At 44.8% G+C, this 24,930-nt stretch overlaps 1 protein-coding gene across 3 annotated transcripts in view; it reads right to left on the bottom strand.

Moving 5' to 3' along the window:
- LOC135821090 (uncharacterized) overlaps positions 1-24,930 on the bottom strand; it is an 89,828-nt gene that overhangs the window by 48,832 nt on the left and 16,066 nt on the right. For 2 of the 3 annotated variants that reach the window (XM_065334154.1, XM_065334156.1), the window contains 7 exons: positions 21,581-21,667; positions 19,813-19,893; positions 19,383-19,469; positions 17,870-18,247; positions 5,222-5,554; positions 4,731-4,814; positions 1,585-1,671 (listed from right to left, as the gene is read on the bottom strand). In XM_065334154.1, coding sequence (XP_065190226.1) covers positions 1,585-1,671; positions 4,731-4,814; positions 5,222-5,554; positions 17,870-18,247; positions 19,383-19,469; positions 19,813-19,893; positions 21,581-21,667 — 1,137 coding nt within the window. Of the gene's footprint in view, positions 1-1,584; positions 1,672-4,730; positions 4,815-5,221; positions 5,555-12,038; positions 12,126-16,406; positions 16,734-17,869; positions 18,248-19,382; positions 19,470-19,812; positions 19,894-21,580; positions 21,668-24,930 lie in introns of all 3 variants that reach the window. The other variant, XM_065334155.1, reaches the window with a different exon arrangement.

Genomic DNA, 24,930 nt, shown 5'->3' with positions numbered 1-24,930 from the left:
TGCAGAATAGCCTGAACTTCGCACCAGCACTCAATGCAAGACAGAGCAGCTATAACGACAGTCGGAGTCTTGGAGTCTGCGTTTGAGCCGCTCACACGCGGAGCTGAAGCCAGTGGAAAGGACACCATCGCCAGCTAGTCGACATTCTGGCATAACTTGACGTAGCGTGGAGGCCAGCCATCCCTTCGGTGCAAATACAAAGCTGCACGTATAGCACTGGTGTACAGCAACGGAGACGGTTTAAACTCATTGGTCTTTACTTCATTGGTTTGAGGGAAAGATGTAAATGGGAACAGTCTGGAGAAAACATTGACCATCACCACCAGGACTCGAGCCAGTGACCGCTTTGGTCTTTTCTTCTGCTTCAAGGCAATCTAAAGTCTGTAGTCTTGGCTGCTGCAATATTAGATTGCGTTTGGTTGGGCATTTCCAGATTGTAAATGACAACCATTCTGGAATGGGAATGGGTAAGAATCACCTGACTAAACAAACGCGCCAGAATCAACTAGGAATCACTTGACATAACAATTCCATAATGTCGTTGTGGAACGGCGGCTCTCTTCACTTTTCCTTGGCAGAGTCAAGGTACTCCCGAGTGCATGATTTGAGGCACTTGAACCTGATGCTGCTAGTATTCCTAGCAAGAACTTGAGCAAAATGGGGTTCTGCTTTCTTCACACATAGTTGAAACACAGACAAAGGCTGCATACTCAGGGTCACTCGACACAGCTCCGAAAAATCGCGGCGCAAAAGTGCTTTTTGTCGGGGAATTTTCTGGAAACAATTGTTGATGTTAGGTCTTTATAAGGCACAGTAATGGTGCAAAATTCAAGACTATGTCCAGAGCATTGCATACTGTAAAAGCAGAAATTTTCGGTGGTGTTTTATTTTCGGTAACTTCGGTGTCGACAATTTCTACCGAAAATAAAACGCACCGAAAATTTCGGTACAACCGGTACTGTATACATTTAGTACTAGTACATCTACCTGGAAAACGGGTTTTACCGAAAATTTCTCTCTACCGAACCGCCGATTTTGGTGAATACCGAAAATATTACACCACCGAAAATTTCTGCTTTTACAGTATGTGCCATTTTATCAATTGTCAAAATGGCCGCCTATGCTCCTGTTGGAGCTCTAGAGACACTGTCCAAAGTGAATCGTGGCGAAGACCTAATGTTTTCATTACGACATTAGCCTGCCAAGGCAGTGGAATGCAAAAATCCATAGTACGTTTCCATGGTTACCATGGGCTATTTCCATGGAATTTCATAGTATACCTTCTGCGATCACGTCTAAAATCTGTGGACTCCTTCATTAATCCCATAGCAACAGTTTAGGGTCAGGTTTTAGGTCAGCTTCATAACTGTGCAGCATGTCTCTGTATGATGGCCCTACCGGTAGGTCCTACGGGTAGGACCGAGGTCTATGCAAGCTATCAATTATGTTACACAAATTTTGGCTCAGCTTATCTTTTCAATTGTTTTATTAAACAATTATTCGTTGGTTTTTGAAACGCAGTCACTGGATGCCACGTCAACATGGAGGTATGCTTCGGGAAGAGCTGTAAGCATTCATACTTACCCAATTGGCACTTGTTCCCGGTAAATTCTTTCGGGCAGATGCATTTACCCTTGTCGTCACAATGACCTTGATTCAAACAGTTGCATGCTGCATCAGCCATCGCATACGCACAAACAAGACGTGAGACAGAGGAAATGATGGTATGTTATAGGCTACTCATACTACGTTACAATACGCGTGACGTTTTGGAGCACGACGTTCTGGCATACGTCGTTTTCATGCAGGTGCATTCACACAGGCACTCACATGCTGCTCAAACAGCTGCGTGTTCAGCTTCTTTTGGACACAAACTGCTGGGAACGACAGAACAAAACTCGGTACAGGAGTCTGGATACGTCGTCTACGATTTCGTACTAGAGGTACGATTTTCCCGCCACGTTCCATGTTGTCATGACTATCCGGACGAAAACGTCACGTACGCCACGTTCTGGGCGTAGTGTGAATGGCCCATTAGGGGCCGGCGGTAAGTATCGATATTTACAACTCAAACCCACCCTATACCCCTCCTCTCAGAACGTGCATATACAGCACCCTGTCACGCGTGTGTCAATGCTCCTACTTCTCTGGACATGTTTCAATGTATCCTGAAAGGAAATTGGTCAACCCGTCCCAGCTCATAACAGAAATAATTTGTATTCAAAAGATTAACCCTTGATATCTACGAATGAATATAGTGAAATTTGACCACACAAAATGACCGAGCAGCTGACACAGAGAAAATGCAAGCAAGCGGTCACGTGTTCATGCGTACTCGTACACGAGTCATATGGTCACCATGCATGCAGGGCCAGTGCATGCTACAGCTTTCACACCAAGGTTCAAATTAAAGGTTCAAAGGTGCAACTCGAGTGACAGGAACGCTGTCAACGGCGTAGCCTGCAGGCATGGCAAACAGGTGACTGGTGTACGCAAGAGCACGTGACCGCTTACTTACCCTTGATGGATTGATGGATTGGGAATAGACACCCTTATCAAATAACGGTATTTTTACGATACTCGCACCTTCATCACCCAAATAGCGCTGAAGCTGCAACCTTAAAACGTTATGGAGGCTGATTTGTCGCTGTGACAAACGGTATGCTTTTTGGCCAAATGTTGCATAGTCTGTACCCATTTCACCTTGTATCACGTATATGATGACATAAATGGTTGTACCACGCGCGCGCGCGCGCGCGCGCGAAACGAGAGAGCTTGGAAGCTCAGGGCCCTACGCTATGCTTTTTTGCCTTGATGACCTAGACAAAAAAAAGCATTAGGATGTTCGTGAGAACTTTGAATGTTCGTACGCTGTGGCCTAATGTTTTAAAAAAAAATCCATTTTTTAAGACATAACCTGGGATTCGAACCCGCACTATCGCGTGCCCTGCATGCATCCCCCGATACACTTCGCATACATACTAATTCTTCCAAGTTGTTTCACATTGTGATCTTGCATTTGAAAGACCTATTTGAATATGCATTGTGGCCAGCCGTCTTTGATGGCACGCTACGGTAGGGGATAGGTACGGGACAGGTAAGATCGAGGGTAATACGACGTCTCCCGTACCGTACCATCAAACACAGCTGGCCACATACAGCTGCCCGCAATATTCAAATAGGGCTTTCAAATGCAAGATAATAACGTGAAGCAACTTGGAAGAATGGGTATGAATGCGAAGTGTATGGGGGATTGCATGTAGGGGGATAGTGCGGGTTCGAATCCCAGGATATGCCTTAAAAAAATAGGAGAATTGAAAAAATTATAACATCCTATGCTTTTTTGCCGTCAGATACGGATAGCGCCAGGCGTGACACAAACAAACAAACAAACAAACACACACACAAATACCAAATTAAAGCTGTGTGGACCCTGGCTAGCGCCAGACGTTACTGAAGTAACGTCTTCTGCATAGCTACGGGAATAAAAGCTATTCTCGTGGCAACAGCATACTAAAAATAGCGTGCATCTTGCTAAAGGTCTAACCCAGATCCCGGTATTTTCCCGCTTGCGGTAATACCATTACAACATAACGTTTTTTGCTAAGGGCCTGGTCAGAAACGAAAAAATCCTGTGATTATGATCCGAATCTCCAAAGTAACTTGCCGCCAGAGCGGCAATACCATGCTTTGCTGCTCCAAACAGGAGTTTGACGCTGATACGCCATTGACGCTGATATTCACTGATTTTTTCATCTCGATATCGAGGAGCTAATTTGGCCACGGACAACAACAAAACTCATATGCATGGTTGCAAGGTGTTGGCGATCCCCAAGGTAAAGGAATTTGACGTCGATCGCAATTCCAAATTCTGGACGCTTTTCTTTTTTCGTCAGGCAACCAGTCTGACCAGGCCCTACGGGTATCTGTCTAATAAGGGCCGAACGCTGCACCGCAGCCTTTTCGGACCAAAACCAGTCTACTCAGCGCCCAAAAGACTACAACATATGGGCCAATTGCGGTCATCCGCGCTTTTAGAATCCCCATCTAGTAGGGCGCACTCACCCAGTTTTGTTGGAAGTGCGCGAATTCGATTGGGAATAAAGGAGGAAGGGAGCGTCTCAGCTTCCTCGGACCAAGACCATTCGACCCAGAGCACCCCGAAGACTACAACTGGTGAAAATGTGATTCAGGATTCAGCGTATACTTCCCTTTAAAAACGGTCATTACAGGGTGGGGGGGGGGAGGCTATTATTCCAGAGAAGACTTCTGATCGTGTGAGCGTAGTAGCATTCAAGTTGTGAGAATTCTCAATGAAATACACGGAGTTGTATGTGAAACTGCTGGCTACACACACGTCAGGCATTACACACTCCATCTAGCTATAAATAGTGGTCACATTACACTGACGGTATCCCAACTCTTTAATTACCAGATTTTGTATGCTTCGATCTATTTCCTTAGCCTATCCTCGATTAACTGCTCCCTCTACATAAAGTTTTCATTTCATTCTTCTTGCAGGAGATCCCCTCGACAAGCCCAAAGCCTTTGGGAAATCCAAATATAATAAAATTCAAATACATCTGGCAGATCTCCGCTGTTTTCCCGCTATCATGTTAGTGTTCTTCACCTTCCCTAAAATGGGTGTACTCAGATTATCAAACACGCGCACGCTTGCACACACACACACACATACACACACACACGAATTTTAAGGCCTGCTGTCTTACCCTTTTCACATCGTTCGCCGTAGGATGTGGTGCGGTTACACACACAACTCATGTTTGCTGCAACACCATTGTTCTCACAGAATTCTGTGCAGAAAAAGAATACGAGCAGCTCAATTGCGTTACTCTTCTACAGTTTATGAAAGTAGAATGCCAATTATCTAAATGATTGCTTATCCAAAAACGTGCTGTTCAAGACATTTGTGTTATGTTCCCTGACGGAAAAGCATTCTCTCTCGTTGAATCCTTATACATGCTCCCTAAAACGATCAGTCAAAGGAGGTTTCTTGGTTAGGTATTCCCACCAACAACAACAATCAAAATTTGAGCATGCACAATGCATGGTATGATATGGGGGGCAGGGGGAGAGGGCAAGGACTTTTGCTACAAGGACATGTTTGAAAAGGACATGTTGAAGCAAGACACAGGGATAAGGGACAGGGAATGGCTATACTGCTTGCGCATAGCCAGTCATTTATTATCGCCTCACTTACTGACACAGAGGATCCGGGCTTGCTCATCGCTTGGGGCGTTGTGAATCGTATGACTTCCGCTGCTAAACGTTACGGTTCTGTAATGGTGTTCGCCATCCGCCGAGATTGGTTCGACGTGGAAGGGCTTGGTGCCGTGATGAGGGTTATGCTCTATAGGCAATCGTTGTAGCCAGCGCTCTCTGAATACATGGCCATGTGCTTGCAGCCAGTCCACGGTTATAAAGTTTAGTCCGTACTGCTGACAAGCTTCACGCGCAAAAGGCTGGGTAACGGCACGTCTCGATGCCGGTGTTGCTGCGACGTATGCTGAGGAGAAAGCATGAATCCATTTAGCTGCAGGACAACAGACAGGTATAGAGGCATTTGGAGAAACATTAAAAAAGCACAGCAGGAAGCAAGCCTGAAGAATGGGCTTCCTGGAAATTGCTGGCACGTTCCATGAATTTCGACATAATGGATAGGTCAGGCCCCCGAAACAGTGCATACCGTATTAATTAGAAAAGCAATCCTGTCAGCTTTTCTATTATTGTGGTCACAATGCAAGACCAAACGGCACCGATATTTGACACGTTGTCTACGTAAGTTTTTACGTAAGGTGCTTGGTACGTACCTGGACCAGGGAGCACTACTCCATGGCTTGTACCATCGCGTGGCCGGTGGCGTGCGTGTGCATGGCAGACATTTTTTTTGTAATCCGTTTTCTCAGTTGTACGCACTACGCCATTTCCCGCCTCAGATCTCCGCCGTGACAGACACCCATAGTAGAAAAGGCCCCAAGCTGCACACTCTGGGGGGTTATGTACTCTAGATATCATTCATACCCACCAAAAGATGTGTAACATTTTATTATTATGGTGTGCCTTGTTTATCTATCAGTACCTCCAACCATAGCCTTGCCCCTATATCCTCAGGAGCATCAGTGTAGTTCTTGGAATAAGGTGTTCGAATCAACAATTTATTCGTTTACATTTCTATAATACATATCTATTATTCCTCCTTTGTCTCAAAATAGACAGAAGCGGAAGGGTTAGCATTTGCTGCCTTGTACGCGAACTGTTCTATTATTATTTCTCCTTTATTCACTTCTTTCGAAGGCGATAAGCCAGACCCACCGGGAAATATTTCCATGGGTGGGACAGCAAAAAAGAAAGTGAAAAAACAAAAGCAAAAATAAATAAATAAATAAAACCTAAAAACCAAAGGGACAAGAACTAGTTGAAGGAAGAGGAAGAAAGGAAAGAAACTCAATCCGAACTCCAACATCAAAACAATAATAAAGAATTTGCAGCGACAGGCAAAATACATCAACCAATGAAGGGAGTAGTAACAAAGGAAATATCAGTCTTTATCAGTCGTTATTCAAGTCTCTTAGCTATTGAACATGCAAACGCAGCAGAGGTGCATCTACATGTTAAGGATAGTTCTCAGTATTTTAATCGAACCTTGTATAGCCTCCTGTTGCACAATAGCCAGGTCTCCTCCCTGCACAGTCCGAAGGCTTTGAGGAGTCTCCCCCACCAAGCCTCCCAGGGCACCGACAACCACAGGGACCACGTCAACCTGGTTGAGGGACCAAATCCTCGAAATCTCCCGCTTCAAATCATAATATTTCGAGCGCTTTTCAGCCATTTTCTTATTGATGTTGTTCTCACCAGGAACGCTGATGTCTATAATGTAGGCGATGCGCTCCTTGTCATCAACAAGGAGCAGATCGGGCCTGTTTGCTGATAGTTTCAGGTCAGTTGGGACCGAATACTCCCAATAGAGGCGATACTGATCACTCTTGACCAATGCCTTGAGCTGGTGGTCGAATCGTGAAGCACCAGTAGGTAGATCTCGTGCTTTACACATTTCGAAGTGCACATACTTTATTATTATTATTATTATTTGAACTGGTTTTGAGGGAAAGAGACATTTATTATTATTTGTATTATTATTGGCAGTAGCAGTTGGCAGTAGCGGCAAGGAATGTCAGGTCGGTTTCATTGTCACGTAATTCCAAAGTATGTACTGGTTCTAGTAGCGGTGTTAGGGTGTATGAATCTTCTGTTGCCAACCATCTTGTTCAGAATAGTGATTGTCGTTCTAGTTATGCTGATGAGTGCTTTTCTGTTTGGTCTCGTTCACGTAGTCAAAGGTATTTGCGTGTATTGGAGTCTATCTACATTTTTACCACTAAGCCGATTTTGTGTAGGCAGAAAAAGAATTTGTTTACGTTGAAATTGTTTGTGAATTTAGATCAGTAGTTCTCGTTTGTGGTAGCATGGTAACTTTCTAGTGGTGAATTTATCGCATCTGTTGTCACCTGATATCGTTGAATGGTGTAATGTTTCTTTCAGCTCTCATTTTATCGCGCTAGTTAGGGTTATGTTGTTGTCACTTTTATTATTTTCCGTGCTAAACTTGATAATTTTCCACCTTGTCACGAGAGTTGTTATCTAATTATCTTTACGCTATATAAGTTTTAGTCTTTCCAACTTGAGCCATTCCCTGTATAATCCTTGATGAGAAGGGACCGAAAACGTTCGGATACTTATGACAAGTGCATTATTATTATTATTATTATTATTATTATTATTGCACATAAGATTTCGAAGTAGCCTTATGTGGCAGTGCATTTTTATGTGGCACTAACGTTTGTCATACCTAATAACAAGAGTACATAACCCCCAGTGTGTGCAACTCCCACATACCCTGCTGTCCTGGCAAAATTTCAAGTTGGCGTCATTATTTATGACGCAATGCTCCTTGCACCAGTGATTTACAACATGTGCACGGGTGTCAACGCATCACACGTTTTTCTTTGCAATGATTTGCACAGGATCAGATCGGCTTGGGTCAACCACAGGTTCCGGATTCGTCTGATAATCCGTGTACAGTGTGCATTGCATCATCAAAATGATGTCAACTTGAAATTCTGTCTGGACAGCACCCATAGTCGAGTTGCACACTCTGGGGGGTTATGTACTCTTGCTAATAATAATCACATGAAATGTTTCTCTGCACATGTGGTCAGTTGGCTACTCATGTGTGGATCTGACCCTGGCTAGAACCGTAGGTTTCCCATTGACGTGAGAAACCTTGGTTGTAATCGCTCTTGCTCTCTGTTTCAGTCCTCTAATATTGTCAATATCATTGTCTACTCTAACCACCCATTGCTGGCTACTCAGCACCTCTCTCACATGTTCTTTTTCTATCACAATGCAACAGCATACCTTCGCAGATGACATCATGATGGCCTGCTCCGGTTCTATCATGTACCTCTTCTCTTAAGCCGTTCTTGCCCTGCTTGTACAAGAGATGTGTCTTGGTAGCATCCCTCAACTCTCTCAAGAAAGATGTCCATATTGTGATAGGGCTCTTGAAACTGCTCTCCATCATCTCGTTGAGCAATGCTTCCATGCAGTCGCGCACATTCAGAGCCCTGGAAATGAAGGCATGAAATTCGACCACGTCGTATCCTCTTCTCTTGCACATCTGGCGGGCATGCGTCAAGTTCGTTTTCTTCTGGCAGCTGTCACCGTCCAGGTGTGGATGACACGGCAAGCTGGCGAGAGCCATCCAGGTGTAGGTTGCGTTATCTGTACCCAGGCACTTTGTCTTAAAAGCTGAACATAACACAGTACACATGCAAAGTACATTCTTGTACAGTAGAAGTAGTAGTAGTAGTAGAAGTAGTAGAAGTAGCAGTAGTAGCAGTAGCAGCAGTAGTAGTAGCAGCAGCAGCAGCAGCAGCCGCAGTAGCCGCAGCAGCAGCAGCAGCAGCCGCAGCAGCAGCAGCAGCAGCAGCAGCAGCAGCAGCAGTAGTAGTAGAAATAGTAGTAGTAGTAGTTTTTATTATTTTACTTGGGTATACCCAACAGGCCTATGGCCTTCTTACAGGGTACCTAAGGAGAAATTGTGAGCAGCTAGCGCGAAAGCAGGCAAAGTACGCTGGGATGGAATGATAGCGGGTAGTGCATTAAAGCGGTAAAAACTAAGAAAACTAATGGGAGACTGTAAAGGCCTGGCCGGGACATGAATGGGGGAAGAAATGTACTACTGAATGTTTGGCCTCTGGTTTGGGAGGTAGTGTGGGTAGCATCATTTCGGGTCGTGAAGATTTGGGAGATGAGGGGACTGCCAAGGGACCCGATTCACCGAAAAGTAAAAATGAAAAGCTTAAGAGTGAGGCGTAGGCTGAGTGGGTGGAGGTACAGTAGAGCATGACTGGAGTACACACTCTATACTGCCCCCCCCCCCCCCCCTATTGATACCGTAGTCCATTTCAAGTATATCCGTGTTTATCTGAGTAAAATGCACATCCCCTGAGCATAATTTTCACATTTCGCAGCTGCATGTGTTTCAAAGAAACATGCATAATTATACACTTCATTCAGAAGTTACTTACTCTGCTGACACAGGTCTCCATGGAAACCTTTCTGGCAGACGCAGGTACCGTCTTCAGCGCACTTCCCATGATTCAAGCAATGGCATACTGCAGTAGAGATTGGGTGCATTCACGTATTTCCCAAAACAGAGATAGGAACAGACCACCATACAATATCAGACCCTAAAGAAGTTAGTATCACCAACTCAAACCCATAATAAATAATATGGTATCTATTATTGCACGTAAATAGCACAAAATAGGTTGGAGGTTTGAGTTTGCACCGCCGAGATAAGAGAGAAAAATTTTCCTTACAATGATGAGTATGATTCTAGAAATTGTAAATATACCCATGGGTTATACACTCGTTGGCACGCGGCCTAAAATGACAGCAGCTTTCTTTTCCCCTTATAATTCAAGACTATTACAGCTGTTTTTTTAGCCCTTACCTTCTGTGCAATTAGGTCCATCTAGTCTGGGTTTACATTCACATTCTTTGTTCTTTTTCACCCAGGGATTCGTGCACACAACTGCATCGCATATCACACACCGAAGGGAAAGAAAAAAGGAGAGCAAATCAGCCAGACACAAAATGGACAGACAAAAGACTGAGAGACAAATAGATGTTTTACTCAGTAGGCAGCCATTGTCCTATAAACAGTCAGAAGTCCAGTAGGGAGTCGAACTCATCATACCGTCATATTTGCACGACTTCGTTAAACGCGGGCGACTTTCTCTGTAGAAAGTCTACACATTTCCACAGTTCGACACATTTCCAGTGCGCAGTCTGAGTTTTCGTCAACTTGGATCATGTGCCCACTTCATCCATCAGCCATGGACTGGGTGCAGAATAGCCTGAACTTCGCACCAGCACTCAATGCAAGACAGAGCAGCTATAACGACAGTCGGAGTCTTGGAGTCTGCGTTTGAGCCGCTCACACGCGGAGCTGAAGCCAGTGGAAAGGACACCATCGCCAGCTAGTCGACATTCTGGCATAACTTGACGTAGCGTGGAGGCCAGCCATCCCTTCGGTGCAAATACAAAGCTGCACGTATAGCACTGGTGTACAGCAACGGAGACGGTTTAAACTCATTGGTCTTTACTTCATTGGTTTGAGGGAAAGATGTAAATGGGAACAGTCTGGAGAAAACATTGACCATCACCACCAGGACTCGAGCCAGTGACCGCTTTGGTCTTTTCTTCTGCTTCAAGGCAATCTAAAGTCTGTAGTCTTGGCTGCTGCAATATTAGATTGCGTTTGGTTGGGCATTTCCAGATTGTAAATGACAACCATTCTGGAATGGGAATGGGTAAGAATCACCTGACTAAACAAACGCGCCAGAATCAACTAGGAATCACTTGACATAACAATTCCATAATGTCGTTGTGGAACGGCGGCTCTCTTCACTTTTCCTTGGCAGAGTCAAGGTACTCCCGAGTGCATGATTTGAGGCACTTGAACCTGATGCTGCTAGTATTCCTAGCAAGAACTTGAGCAAAATGGGGTTCTGCTTTCTTCACACATAGTTGAAACACAGACAAAGGCTGCATACTCAGGGTCACTCGACACAGCTCCGAAAAATCGCGGCGCAAAAGTGCTTTTTGTCGGGGAATTTTCTGGAAACAATTGTTGATGTTAGGTCTTTATAAGGCACAGTAATGGTGCAAAATTCAAGACTATGTCCAGAGCATTGCATACTGTAAAAGCAGAAATTTTCGGTGGTGTTTTATTTTCGGTAACTTCGGTGTCGACAATTTCTACCGAAAATAAAACGCACCGAAAATTTCGGTACAACCGGTACTGTATACATTTAGTACTAGTACATCTACCTGGAAAACGGGTTTTACCGAAAATTTCTCTCTACCGAACCGCCGATTTTGGTGAATACCGAAAATATTACACCACCGAAAATTTCTGCTTTTACAGTATGTGCCATTTTATCAATTGTCAAAATGGCCGCCTATGCTCCTGTTGGAGCTCTAGAGACACTGTCCAAAGTGAATCGTGGCGAAGACCTAATGTTTTCATTACGACATTAGCCTGCCAAGGCAGTGGAATGCAAAAATCCATAGTACGTTTCCATGGTTACCATGGGCTATTTCCATGGAATTTCATAGTATACCTTCTGCGATCACGTCTAAAATCTGTGGACTCCTTCATTAGCCCCATAGCAACAGTTAAGGGTCAGGTTTTAGGTCAGTGTCATAACAAAGACTGTGCAGCATGTCTCTGTATGATGGTCCTACCGGTAGGTCCTACGGGTAGGACCGAGGTCTATGCAAGCTATCAATTAAGTTACACAAATGTTGGCTCAGCTTATCTTTTCAATTGTTTTATTAAACAATTATTCGTTGGTTTGTTGAAACGGAAACGGCTCACACAGTCACTGGATGCCACGTCAGCATGGAGGTATGCTTTGGGAAGAGCTGTAAGCATTCATACTTACCCGATTGGCACTTGTTCCCGGTAAATTCTTTCGGGCAGATGCATTTACCCTTGTCGTCACAATGACCTTGATTCAAACAGTTGCATGCTGCATCAGCCATCGCATACGCACAAACAAGACGTGAGACAGAGGAAATGATGGTATGTTATAGGCTATTCATACTACGTTACAATACGCTTGACGTTTTGGAGCACGACATACTGGCATACGTCGTTTTCATGCAGGTGCATTCACACAGGCACTCACACGCTGCTCATAAAGTTGCGTGTTGCGCTTCTTTTCGACACAAACTGCTGGGAACGACAGAACAAAACTCGGTACAGGAGTCTGGATACGTTGTCTACGATTTCGTACTAGAGGTACGATTTTCCCGCCACGTTCCATGTTGTCATGGCTATCCGGACGAAAACGTCACGTACGCCACGTTCTGGGCGTAGTGTGAATGGCCCATTAGGGGCCGGCCGTAAGTATCGATATTTACAACTCAAACCCACCCTATACCCCTCCTCTCAGAACGTGCATATACAGCACCCTGTCACGCGTGTGTCAATACTCCTACTTCTCTGGACATGTTTCAATGTATCCTGAAAGGAAATTGGTCAACCCGTCCCAGCTCATAACAGAAATAATTTGTATTCAAAAGAATAACCCTTCATATCTACGAATGACCCCTTACTCAATGAGCAGTTGAAATAGTGAAATTTGACCACCCATAATGACCGAGCAGCTGAGACAGAGAAAATGCAAGCAAGCGGTCACGTGTTCATGCGTACTCGTACACGAGTCACCTGGTCACCATGCATGCAGGGCAAGTGCATGCTACAGCTTTTACACCAAGGTTAAAATCAAAGGTTCAAAGGTGCAACTCGAGTGACAGGAACGCTGTCAACGGCGTAGCCTGCAGGCACGGCGACCAGGTAACTGGTGTACGCATGAGCACGTGACCGCTTACTCACCCTTGATGGATTGGGAATTTTTTTGGATTGGGAATAGACACCCTTATCAAATAACGGTAACGCTATTTTACGGTACTCGCACCTTCATCACCCAAATAGCGCTGAAACTGCAGCGTTAAAACGTTATGGAGGCTGATTTATCGCTGTGACAAACGGTATGCTTTTTGGCCAAATGTTGCATAGTCTGTACCCATTTCACCTTGTATCGCGTATATGATGACATAAATGGTTGAACCGCACGAAATAAAAGCTATTCTCGTGGCAACAGCATACTAAAGATAGCATGCATCTTGCTAAAGGTCGAACCCAGATCCCGGTATTTTCCCCCTTGCGGTAATACCATTACAACATAACGTTTTTTGCTAAGGGCCTGGTCAGAAACGAAAAAAATCCTGTGATTATAATCCGAATCTCCATAGTAACTTGCCGCCAGAGCGGCAATACCATGCTTTTCTGCTCCAAACAGGAGTTTGACGCTGATACGCCATTGACGCTGATATTCACTGATTTTTCATCTCGATATCGAGGAGCTAATTTGGCCACGGACAACAACAAAACTCATATGCATGGTTGCAAGGTGTTGGCGATCCCCAAGGTGAAGGAATTTGACGTTGATTGCAATTCCAAAATCTGGACCCTTTTCTTTTTTCGTCAGGCAACCAGTCTGACCAGAACCTACGGGCCGAACGCTGCACCGCAGCCTTTTCGGACCAAAACCAGTCTACTCAGCGCCCAAAAGACTACAACATATGGGCTAATTGCGGTCATCCGCGCTTTTAGAATCCCCATCTAGTAGGGCGCACTCACCCAGTTTTGTTGGAAGTGCGTGAATTCGATTGGAAATAAAGGAGGAAGGGAGCGTCTCAGCTTCCTCGGACCAAGACCATTCGACCCAGAGCACCCCGAAGACTACAACTGGTGAAAAATTGATTCAGGATTCAGGGTATACTTCCCTTTAACCCTTTAAGAGCCACAGAAAAGTTTCAAAATTCTGCATTTTTTTTAAAACGGTCATTACAGGGTGTGGGAGGGGGGGGCTATTATTCCAGAGAAGACTTCTGATCATGTGAGCACAGTAGCATTCAAGTTGTGTGACTCTACTCTACTCTACCAGGTAGCTAAAAACCAACGCAGCCAAAGTTTTCATTTCAACAAGCCCAAAGCCTTTGGGAAATCCTTTTAAATAATAAAATTCAAATACATCTGGCAGATCTCTGCTGTTTTCCCGTTATCTTGTTAGTGTTCTTCACCTTCTCTAAAATGAGTGTACTCAGGTTATCAAACACGCGCACGCTTGCACACACACACACACACACACACACACACACACACACACACACACACACACACACACACACACACACACGAAGTTACCAGGAAACTATTTTTAGATCAACTCGAACCCTCTTAAAGGCTGAGAACCGTTCACAATGCTTGTTTATCGTGATCATTTTGCTGAGAGAGGCGAGCTGAGGCTTTGTTATGTGTCACGGCTGAATGCCTGGCGCTGGCTTGACACACCCCGTCAAAGTGACGACGTACGTACCAGGAACGCTCGCTGTGCTTCCTCTTTACCTACGTCATCATGCATGTTAATTGAATTCTGGACGAACTAGTCACGTTCTTTGTGACCACACACCCGTGCACATACATACACACACACGCGCACGCACACACACACACACACACACACACACACACACACACACACTACAATGATACAGCTACCCTAAACGGGTCACGCCGCCCTCCACCCAAGCATGGGTACTATGAGGGGCAGTGGCAAATAAAGAGAATCAGCTAGCAGCAATGGCAAAACAGATGAAACAATGGAGTAGAACGGACAACTGCTGTACTGTAACAACAACCTGACAGTGACAACGACTGAAAATGAACAGGAAAGAAAAGAATACTGCAAAATTTTACGTTACAAAAAAACACTGCCCACGAAAGAATCCACCAAGCAAAAGGAGTGTTGGCATCCGAAATCCCACCAGGATTCCACTGGCAGTTCTTCCACGCTGACGATGTTAGCGGCAGAGCAGTGCGTCACAAATGCCACAACGCTTGACCAGTGTGCACTTATGACGACGAAAGATTGAAGTTTCAATTCCCACCAGGGCTTGAAAGTGCTACGTCACAGCATAGCAACAATTTCAAAAATTCAAAAACTGGATCCACTTGGATCCAGTTTTTGTATGGATCCAAGCACATTTCAAGCGGTTTTACTCACAGCAAAGGTGAAATTGACTGGATTGGCTAATGGGGATGGGGTGACAATTGGTTGCAAAGAAAAAGTCATACCTGCGTAAGACATGCGTGGGTTGCTATGCACCCACACACAGAGGCAATAGCAAAGTCACACCTTAGTGGATCCAAAAAAGAAATCTGATGTCAACTTACAATGTTACTTTCAATGTAACCCCGCAGCGTAAGAAGAAAAAGCTCTCCTTGCAGCTAAAAAAGAGCGGGGGAAAAGCTGAGATGAAGAAGACATTGCCCTCTGAATCCTAAAAAGGTTTTTTTTTAACTTGCACTTTTTTCTGCTCAGCGTTTCATTTTGTGGCAATGTGTGATTTCTGCTGGATTCATCCCCAGACCTATTCAGTTTGCTGAGCCGTTTTTATTGCGCTGAATGGTTGTACTTGTATAGTGCTGAGAAGTTTTTATTAACAGTCTTTATTTTTCTGATTCGTTTTTATGACCAATCTGTGGTCACAAATCAATGGGGGTCTTTATTCAGTGGATAATTATAACTAAGAATAACTATTATTGTGTTGAAGGGTTTCCTTGAAGGGTGGTGGCGTTCCTACGGATACGGAAAACTGGGCTTCCAGCCGCGTCTCGCGCGAACCGTGAATTTGTTTGCCACAGCAATGCATGTTAAAAGCATGGCTACCTGCTAACTGTACACTTTCTTATGTAGTGCAAGTGCCTGATAGGGTATCCGTGCTACCCGGATAAAAATACCCGAACTCCTTGCCCGACCAAACCCCTACCTGTTGCAGCCCTGCTGAAAAGTCAGTCGTACACACCAGTCGTCCGTCTTATCAGAGAACTGTCAGCAAAGACCAGCAGTGCTCATGGCTGTACGGCCAGCGCCCCATGGCCACTTAACTCTCAGCGGATTTCAACGTACAGTATAACCAAATTCAAAGTAATGTAAATCACTTTCCAACTGCATAACCCACAATCTCACCTTCTCATAAATGTATCTCTTTTTGGCGATGGGGCCATCGTGAGAATAAAGAATACAAATTCAAACCAAAATAAACACACACACACACACATACACACACATACACACATACACACATACACACACACATACGAAATACACATACGAAATACAGCGCTGCTGACCCGGACTAGCGCTACACTACTACGTTACACTTATCATGATCTCACTTACCGACACAGAGGATTTGGGCTCTGTCATTGCTTCTGGTGTGGTGAAACTCTTGATTGTTCTCGCTAAATGTTACGGTTCTGTAAAGGGAATCACCATCGACCCGGATTGCCTTGACGTGGTAAGCGGCTTGGTCACGTTCATGCTTCAGAGCCAACCTCTCGAGCCCGCGCTCTCTTAATACATCGCCATGTGCTCGCAGCCAGTCTTCGGTTACGAGCTGAAGTCCGTACTGTTGACATGCCTCCTCTGCGAATGGCTCAGTGACAATACGTCTGGATGCTGGGGTTGCTGCGGTATATGCTGAGTTGTTGGCGTGAAGCCACTTGGCTGCAAGACAAGGGCACATCCAGTGGTGGGTAGAAAATACATATACGCAATATGAATAAAGGGTGCACTGAAATCTATCTCAATGCAACCCGATAAGTCAGTGCAATTGTTTTTCTTTATTCCGAGCCAGGTTAAGGTATCGGTCAATATTTGCAGGCATGGGGCTGGGAAGACATGGGGCTGGGAAGTCACATGAGCTTGTCTATGTATCCTTTGTATTTCTTTACTTCTTTCAATTGTATTTGTCTCGAAAGTTGCACAACAGTCATGCAGATCATCCGAGAAGGATGGGTTGATATGCTGAATTAATTCGCCACCTTGAAACGACTACAAGAATGGCGAATGGACCTCATCTTTAGCTTCAATTTAGGAAAATTTAGGATGAGTCTTGGTTTGAAATGTTGACAAAGTCTGGCTCCCGGCACCGGCGATCACCGGCGTGAATGGTTCACAGACCACTGTTGGCCAAATTTGTATGGGGCAGATCGCAAGAGCTGGGCAATGTCCAACTTTGCCGGCAGTCCCCCGGAATCTGAATTTTGCAGGTAAATTACTGATGAGAAAGCTGCAGAAAAGCTACTTTGGGATCTGTTTGAACACATTGCTCTTGCCAGTCAAGGCGAGTGAAGGTCTCTCCAAGATTCTTCACTCCTAATCAGTTGGTGGAAAAAGGAAAGTAAAAAAAGCAAAGGATAGTGCAAAAAGTACTCCTTTCTGCATATCCTTTACAAGGAGGATGAAAAACATGCAGAAAATGCCGCAGATTTTTGATGTTACTGCAGAAAGTGCCGCAGAATTACCCTCTTTTCCCCGCGGATTTTATTTGCCGCGGAATTCAGAATTCTTGTCCGAGTTTTTCCAATGGGACAGGATAGTCCATGCGATGGCATTTCACTCTGTACATAAAATGGAATGGGGATAGTTCCTTCACTGGTTACCCAGTTTTTGTCGCCGGTACGACCTACAACAGTAAGTCGCCCATTAGAGCGGGGAGCCCGGGTTGTGAGGCACACATGCTGTTGTTTATTTCTCTGCGGTCATGCCTCCTACCCTGTTAATGTCCCTACCCTGTGCTTTCACTGCTTGCCCTGCTGCCCTGAGCTTTCCCCCATGTGGCTAAAAAGGCAACAGCCTACCTTCGCAAATGACGTCATTAAGGGTTGTTCCAGCCCGGTCAAATACCGCTTGCCTATGGTTGTTCTTGTCCTGCTTGTAAAGGACATGATCCCCTCTGTGCACGTACGACGTCCATACGGTGATAGTGCTGCCGTAAGTGCTCGCCATCATCTTTCGGAGCAATGCTTCCATGCAGCCGCGCACGCCCTTGGTCGGGTTGATGAAGGCGCTATATTCGATCACGTCGTATCCTCGACGCTGGCATAAACGGCGGGCTTGCGTCAGATTGGCCTTTTCCGTGAGGCTGGGCTCGTTAGCGTGCGGATGAACCGGCAAGCCAGCGAGAGCCATCCAGGAGTACATTGCCTTATCTGTGCCTGGGCAGATGGTCTTGAGAGCTGAACACAACACAGTGCATATTCAGAACACAATCAGGTACTGTGCAACTCACCAGGCACATGCTCCGATAAGACATACACTCGAGCTCAGATACAAAATTTGAGAGAACACTTTAAGGGGCTATCCGGCATTATCAATAATTTTCACGAAACGAAAAAGTATAATTATATGATAGAAAACTGCTATTCAAACTGACCACGATTACCCAACCATCAGTCTCCTGCAGTGTTTCAGGAAATGTTCCATAATATATGGACTATCCAAGGGCTGTACTTAAAATAACTTTGCGTCACCAAAATGAAGAAAAGTGGACCCATTAGCCGATGTAGAATGGTTTTGCCAATATGGATGATCGCACAAACATGAAACTCGAATCGCAGCAAATGTAGGCCTTATTCCACCATTATTTGAAGCCAATAGGGAGGCATATCCAGGGTACTATTACTGGAATACTCCACGGCAAATACATAAATGCATACTCCAATGCAGTCCATTCATACACGATAGTCCCGCTGTAAAGTCAAATTTTAGGCCGGATTGAGACTGTCCACAGTTTGAATCTGGGTCCGGGATCTGCTTCTCCATACATTTTGCCATGGCCTACCTGACGCAATTTTGAACACCTTGCCTCGATCTCTTATTCTCTGTCCTTAGACGTTTTGGCATCAGATGTGGCAAGGGATCAGGCCCCGATCGCACTATGTCAGAAATAGTGCGTCAGCGTCTGAATCGTGAATTTTTTCCATGGCAACTGACGAAAAAGCGGGAAATTCAGACGTAGCAGCGCCTGGGGCAAGCAAATCGGCTGGGTTGCCACTGCCGCTGCAAGCACTTGCATGAAGAACACAGACCCATGAATAATAGCGTGCCGTACTACACTCTATCATTGCAATTTGGCTCGTCAGGCCCCGAAGGCAAAAGCAAAAATGCAGTGTTCACCGGATTCAAACTTATCATAGTGCCACCAAGGCCAGGTCAGGAGTAGAGGTCAGACCTGATCAAGATGTTGGGTACAAGCTGTACATTGTGACAACTTACGAACACAGGGGCTGGAAGCATAATTTTCACATTTCGCAGCTGCATGTGTTTCAAAGAAACATACATAATTATACACTTCATTCAGAAGTTACTTACTCTGCTGACACAGGTCTCCATGGAAACCTTTCTGGCAGACGCAGGTACCGTCTTCAGCGCACTTCCCATGATTCAAGCAATGGCATACTGCAGTAGAGATTGGGTGCATTCACGTATTTCCCAAAACACACAGATAGGAACAGACCACCATACAATATCAGACCCTACAGAAGTTAGTATCACCAACTCATACCCATATAATCAATTATATGGTATCTATTATTGCACGTAAATAGCACAAAATAGGTTGGAGGTTTGAGTTTGCTCCACCGAGATAAGAGAGAAATATTTTCCTTACAATGATGAGCATGATTCTAGAAATTGTAAATATACCCATGGGTCATACACTTGTTGACACGCGGCCTAAAATGACAGCATCTTTCTTTTCCCCTTATAATTATTATATTACAGCTGTTTATTTAGCCCTTACCTTCTGTGCACTTAGGTCCATCTAGTCTGGGTTTACATTCACATTCTTTGTTCTTTTTCACCCAGGGATTCGTGCACACAACTGCATCGCATATCACACACCGAGGGGAAAGAAAACAGGAGAGTAAATCAGCCAGACACAAAAATGGACAGACAAAAAGACTGAGAGACAAATAGATGTTTTACTCAATAGGCAGCCATTGTCCTATAAACAGTCAGAAGTCCAGTAGGGAGTCGAACTCATCATACCGTCATATTTGCACGACTCCGTTAAACGCGGGCGACTTTCTCTGTAGAAAGTCTACACATTTCCACAGTTCGACACATTTCCAGTGCGCAGTCTGAGTTTTCGTCAGTTGGGATCATGTGCCCACATCATCCAGTCATAGACTGGGTGTAGAATAGCTTGAACTGCGCACCAGCACTCAACGCAAGACAGAGCAGCTATAACGACAGTCGGAGTCTTGGAGTCTGCGTTTGAGCCGCTCACACAGGGAGCTGAAGCCAGTGGAAAGGACACCATCGCCAGCTAGTCGACATTCTAGCAGAACTTGACGTAGCTTGGAGGCCAGCCATCCCTTCGGTGCAAATACTGCACGTATAGCACTGGTGTACAGCAACGGAGACCGTTTAAACTCATTGGTCTTCACTTCATTGGTTTGAGGGAAAGATGTAAATGGGAACAGTCTGGAGAAAACATTGACCATCACCACCAGGACTCGAGAAAGTGACCGCTTTGGTCTTTTCTTCTGCTTCAAGGCAATCTAAAGTCTGTAGTCTTGGCTGCTGCAATATTAGATTGCGTTTCGTTGGGCATTTCCAGAATGTAAATGACAACCATTCTGGAATGGGAATGGGTAAGAATAACCTGACCAAACAAACGCGCCAGAATCAACTAGGAATCACTTGACATAACAATTCCATAATGTCGTTGTGGAACGGCGGCTCTCTTCACTTTTCCTTGGCAGAGTCAAGGTACTCCTGAGTGCATGATTTGAGGCACTTGAACCTGATGCTGCATGTATACCTAGCACTTGGGCAAAATGGGGTTCTGCTTTCTTCACACATAGTTGAAACACAGGCTGCATACTCAGGGTCAGTCGACACAGCTCCGAAAAATCGCGGCGCAAAAGTGCTTTTTGCCGGGGAATTTTCTGGATACAATTGTTGATGTTGGGTCTTTATAAGGCACAGTAATGGCGCAAAAGACTTTGTCCAGAGCATTGCATATGTGCCATTTTATCAATTGTCAAAATGGCCGCCTATGCTCCTGTCGAAGCTCTAGAGACACTGTCCAAAGTGAATCGTGGCGAAGACCTAATGTTTTCATTACGACATTAGCCTGCCAAGGCAGTGGAATGAAAAATTCCATAGTACGTTTCCATGGTTACCATCGGCTATTTCCATGGAATTTCATAGTATACCTTCTGCGATCACGTCTAAAATCTGTGGACTCATTCATTAGCCCCATAGCAACAGTTAAGGGTCAGGTTTTAGGTCAGTGTCATAACAAAGACTGTGCAGAATGTTTCTGTATGATGGTCCTACCGGTAGGTCCTACGGGTAGGACCAAGGTCTATGCAAGCTATCAATTAAATTACACAAATGTTGGCTCAGCTTGTCTTTTCAATTGTTTTATTGTTTTATTTAACAATTTCGTTGGTTTGTTGAAACGGAAACGGCCCACACAGTCACTGGATGCCACGTCAACATGGAGGTATGCTTTGGGAATCCCATAAGAGCTGTAAAAAATATTCATTCATACTTACCCGATTGGCACTTGTTACCGGTAAATTCTTTCGGGCAGATGCATTTACCCTTGTCGTCACAATGACCTTGATTCAAACAGTCGCATGCTGCATCAGCCATCGCATGCGCACAAACAAGACGTGAGACAGAGGAAATGATGGTATGTTATAGGCTATTCATACTACGTTACAATACACGTGACGTTTTGGAGCATGACGTACTGGCATACGTCGTTTTCATGCAGGTGCATTCACACAGGCACTCACACGCTGCTCATACAGCTGCGTGTTCAGCTTCTTTTCGACACAAACTGCTGGGAACGACAGAACAAAACTCGGTACAGGAGTCTGGATACGTCGTCTACGATTTCGTACCAGAGGTACGATTTTCCCGCCACGTTCCATGTTGTCATGGCTATCCGGACGAAAACGTCACGTACGCCACGTTCTGGGCGTAGTGTGAATGGCCCATTAGGGGCCGGCCGTAAGTATCGATATTTACAACTCAAACCCACCCTATACCCCTCCTCTCAGAACGTGCATATACAGCACCCTGTCACGTGTGTGTCAATGCTCCTACTTCTCTGGACATGTTTCAATGTATCCTGAAAGGAAATTGGTCAACCCGTCCCAGCTCATAACAGAAATAATTTGTATTCAAAAGAATAACCCTTGATATCTACGAATGACCCCTTACTCAATGAGCAGTGGAAATAGTGAAATTTCACCACCCATAATGACCGAGCATCTGACACAGAGAAAATGCAAGCAAGCGGTCACGTGTTCATGCGTACTCGTACACGAGTCACCTGGTCACCATGCATGCAGGGCCAGTGCATGCTACAGCTTTCACACCAAGGTTCAAATTAAAGGTTCAAAGGTGCAACTCGAGTGACAGGAATGCTGTCAAATTTTTTGGGGATTGGGAATAGACACCCTTATCAAATAACGGTAACGCTATTTTTACGGTACTCACACCTTCATCACCCAAATAGCGCTGAAGCTGCAACGTTATGGAGCCACAGGAAAGTTTCAAAATTCTGCATTTTAAAAAAAAACGGTCATTACAGGGTGTGGGAGGGGGGGGGCTATTATTCCAGAGAAGACTTCTGATCATGTGAGCATAGTAGCATTCAAGTTGTGAGAATTCTCAATGAAATACACGGAGTTGTATGTGAAACTGCAGGCTACACACACGTCAGGCATTACACACTCCATCTAGCTATAAATAGTGGTCACATTACACTGACGGTATCCCAACTCTTTAATTACCAGATTTTGTATGCTCCGATCTATTTCCTTAGCCTATCCTCGATTAACTGCTCCCTCTACATAAAGGGGGCGTTCGTTTTTGATCTACGTTTGGGTAGAAACTACTTCTTACAGTAGAGGTGTTCGTTTTTTGAAAAAAAATTCTACTCAATAGGGTAGATTCTACTTTCCTCTACCGGCTCTACCGGGAAAAAGTTGGTAGAATCCGGTAGAAGTTGGTAGAGCTACAGGATTTCCAGCAAGATCAAGGATTTGTACACAACTCCATACAAAAAGAAACATTTCACGTACACATTGTGTAAACTACTAGATCTGGTAGAACAGCGTTCGTACACTTGCCTCCACCATCTACCTCTATCGGTAGTGTGACTCTACTCTACTCTACCAGGTAGCTAAAAACGAACGCAGCCAAAGTTTTCATTTCATTCTTCTTGCAGGAGATCCCCTCAACAAGCCCAAAGCCTTTGGGAAATCCTTAAATATAATAAAATTCAAATACATCTAACAGATCTCTGCTGTTTTCCCGCTATCTTGTTAGTGTTCTTCACCTTCTCTACTCAGATTATCAAACACGCGCACGCTTGCACACACACACACACACACACACACACACACACGAAGTTACCAGGAAACTATTTTAGATCAACTCGAACCCTCTTAAAAGCTGAGAACCGTTCACAATGCTTGTTTATCGTGATCATTTTGCTGAGAGAGGCGAGCTGAGGCTTTGTCATGTGTTACGGCTGAATGCCTGGCGCTGGCTTGACACACCCCGTCAAAGTGACGACGTACGTACCAGGAACGCTCGCTGTGCTTCCTCTTTACCTACGTCATCATGCATGTTAATTGAATTCTGGACGTACTAGTCACGTTCTTTGTGACCACACACCCGTGCACATACATACACACACACGCGCACGCACGCGCACACACACACACACACACACACACACACACACACTACTACTACTACTACTACTACTATGATACAGCTACCCTAAATGGGTCACGCCGCCCTCCACCCAAGCATGGGCACTATGAGGGGCAGTGGCAAATAAAGAGAATCAGCTAGCAGCAATGGCAAAACAGATGAAACAATGGAGTAGAACGGACAACTGCTGTACTGTTACAACAACCTGACAGTGACAACGACTGAAAATGAACAGGAAAGAAAAGAATACTGCAAAATTTTACGTTACAAAAAAACACTGCCCACGAAAGAATCCACCAAGCAAAAGGAGTGTTGGCATCCAAAAATCCCACCAGGATTCCACTGCGTAAGACATGCGTGGGTTGCTATGAACCCACACACAGAGGCAATAGCAAAGTCACACCTTAGTGGATCCAAAAAAGAAATCTGATGTCAACTTACAACTTGTATAGTGCTGAGAAGTTTTTATTAACAGCTTTTATTTTTCTGATTCGTTTTTATGACCAATCTGTGGTCACAAATCAATGGGGGTCTTTATTCAGTGGATAATTATAACTAAGAATAACTATTATTGTATTGTAGAAGGGTTTCCTTGAAGGGTGGTGGCGTTCCTACGGATACGGAAAACTCGGCTTCCAGCGCGAACCGTGAATTTGTTTGCCACAACAATGCATGTAAAAAGCATGGCCACCTGCTTACTGTACACTTTCTTATGTAGTGCAAGTGCCTGATAGGGTATTCGTGCTACCCGGATAAACATACCCGAACTCGTTGCCCAACCAAACCCCTACCTGTTGCAGCCCTGCTGAAAAGTCAGTCGTACACACCAGTCGTCTGTCTTATCAGAGACCTGTCAGCAAAGACCAGCAGTGCTCATGGCTGTACGGCCAGCGCCCCATGGCCACTTAACTCTCAGCGGATTTCAACGTACAGTATAACCAAATTCAAAGTAATGTAAATCACTTTCCAACTGCATAACCCACAATCTCACCTTCTCATAAATGTATCTCTTATTGGCGATGGGGCCATCATGAGAATAAAGAATTCAAATTCAAACCAAAATAAACACACACACACACACACATACACACATACACACACGTACACATACACATACGAAATACACATACGAAATACAGCGCTGCTGACCCCGACTAGCGCTACACTA

The sequence above is a fragment of the Sycon ciliatum genome, chromosome 7, assembly GCF_964019385.1.
Source record: "Sycon ciliatum chromosome 7, ocSycCili1.1, whole genome shotgun sequence".
Classification (NCBI taxonomy): Eukaryota; Metazoa; Porifera; class Calcarea; order Leucosolenida; family Sycettidae; genus Sycon; species Sycon ciliatum.
Note: the sequence above shows the minus strand (reverse complement) of the source record. Positions and strands in the feature narration are given on the sequence as shown.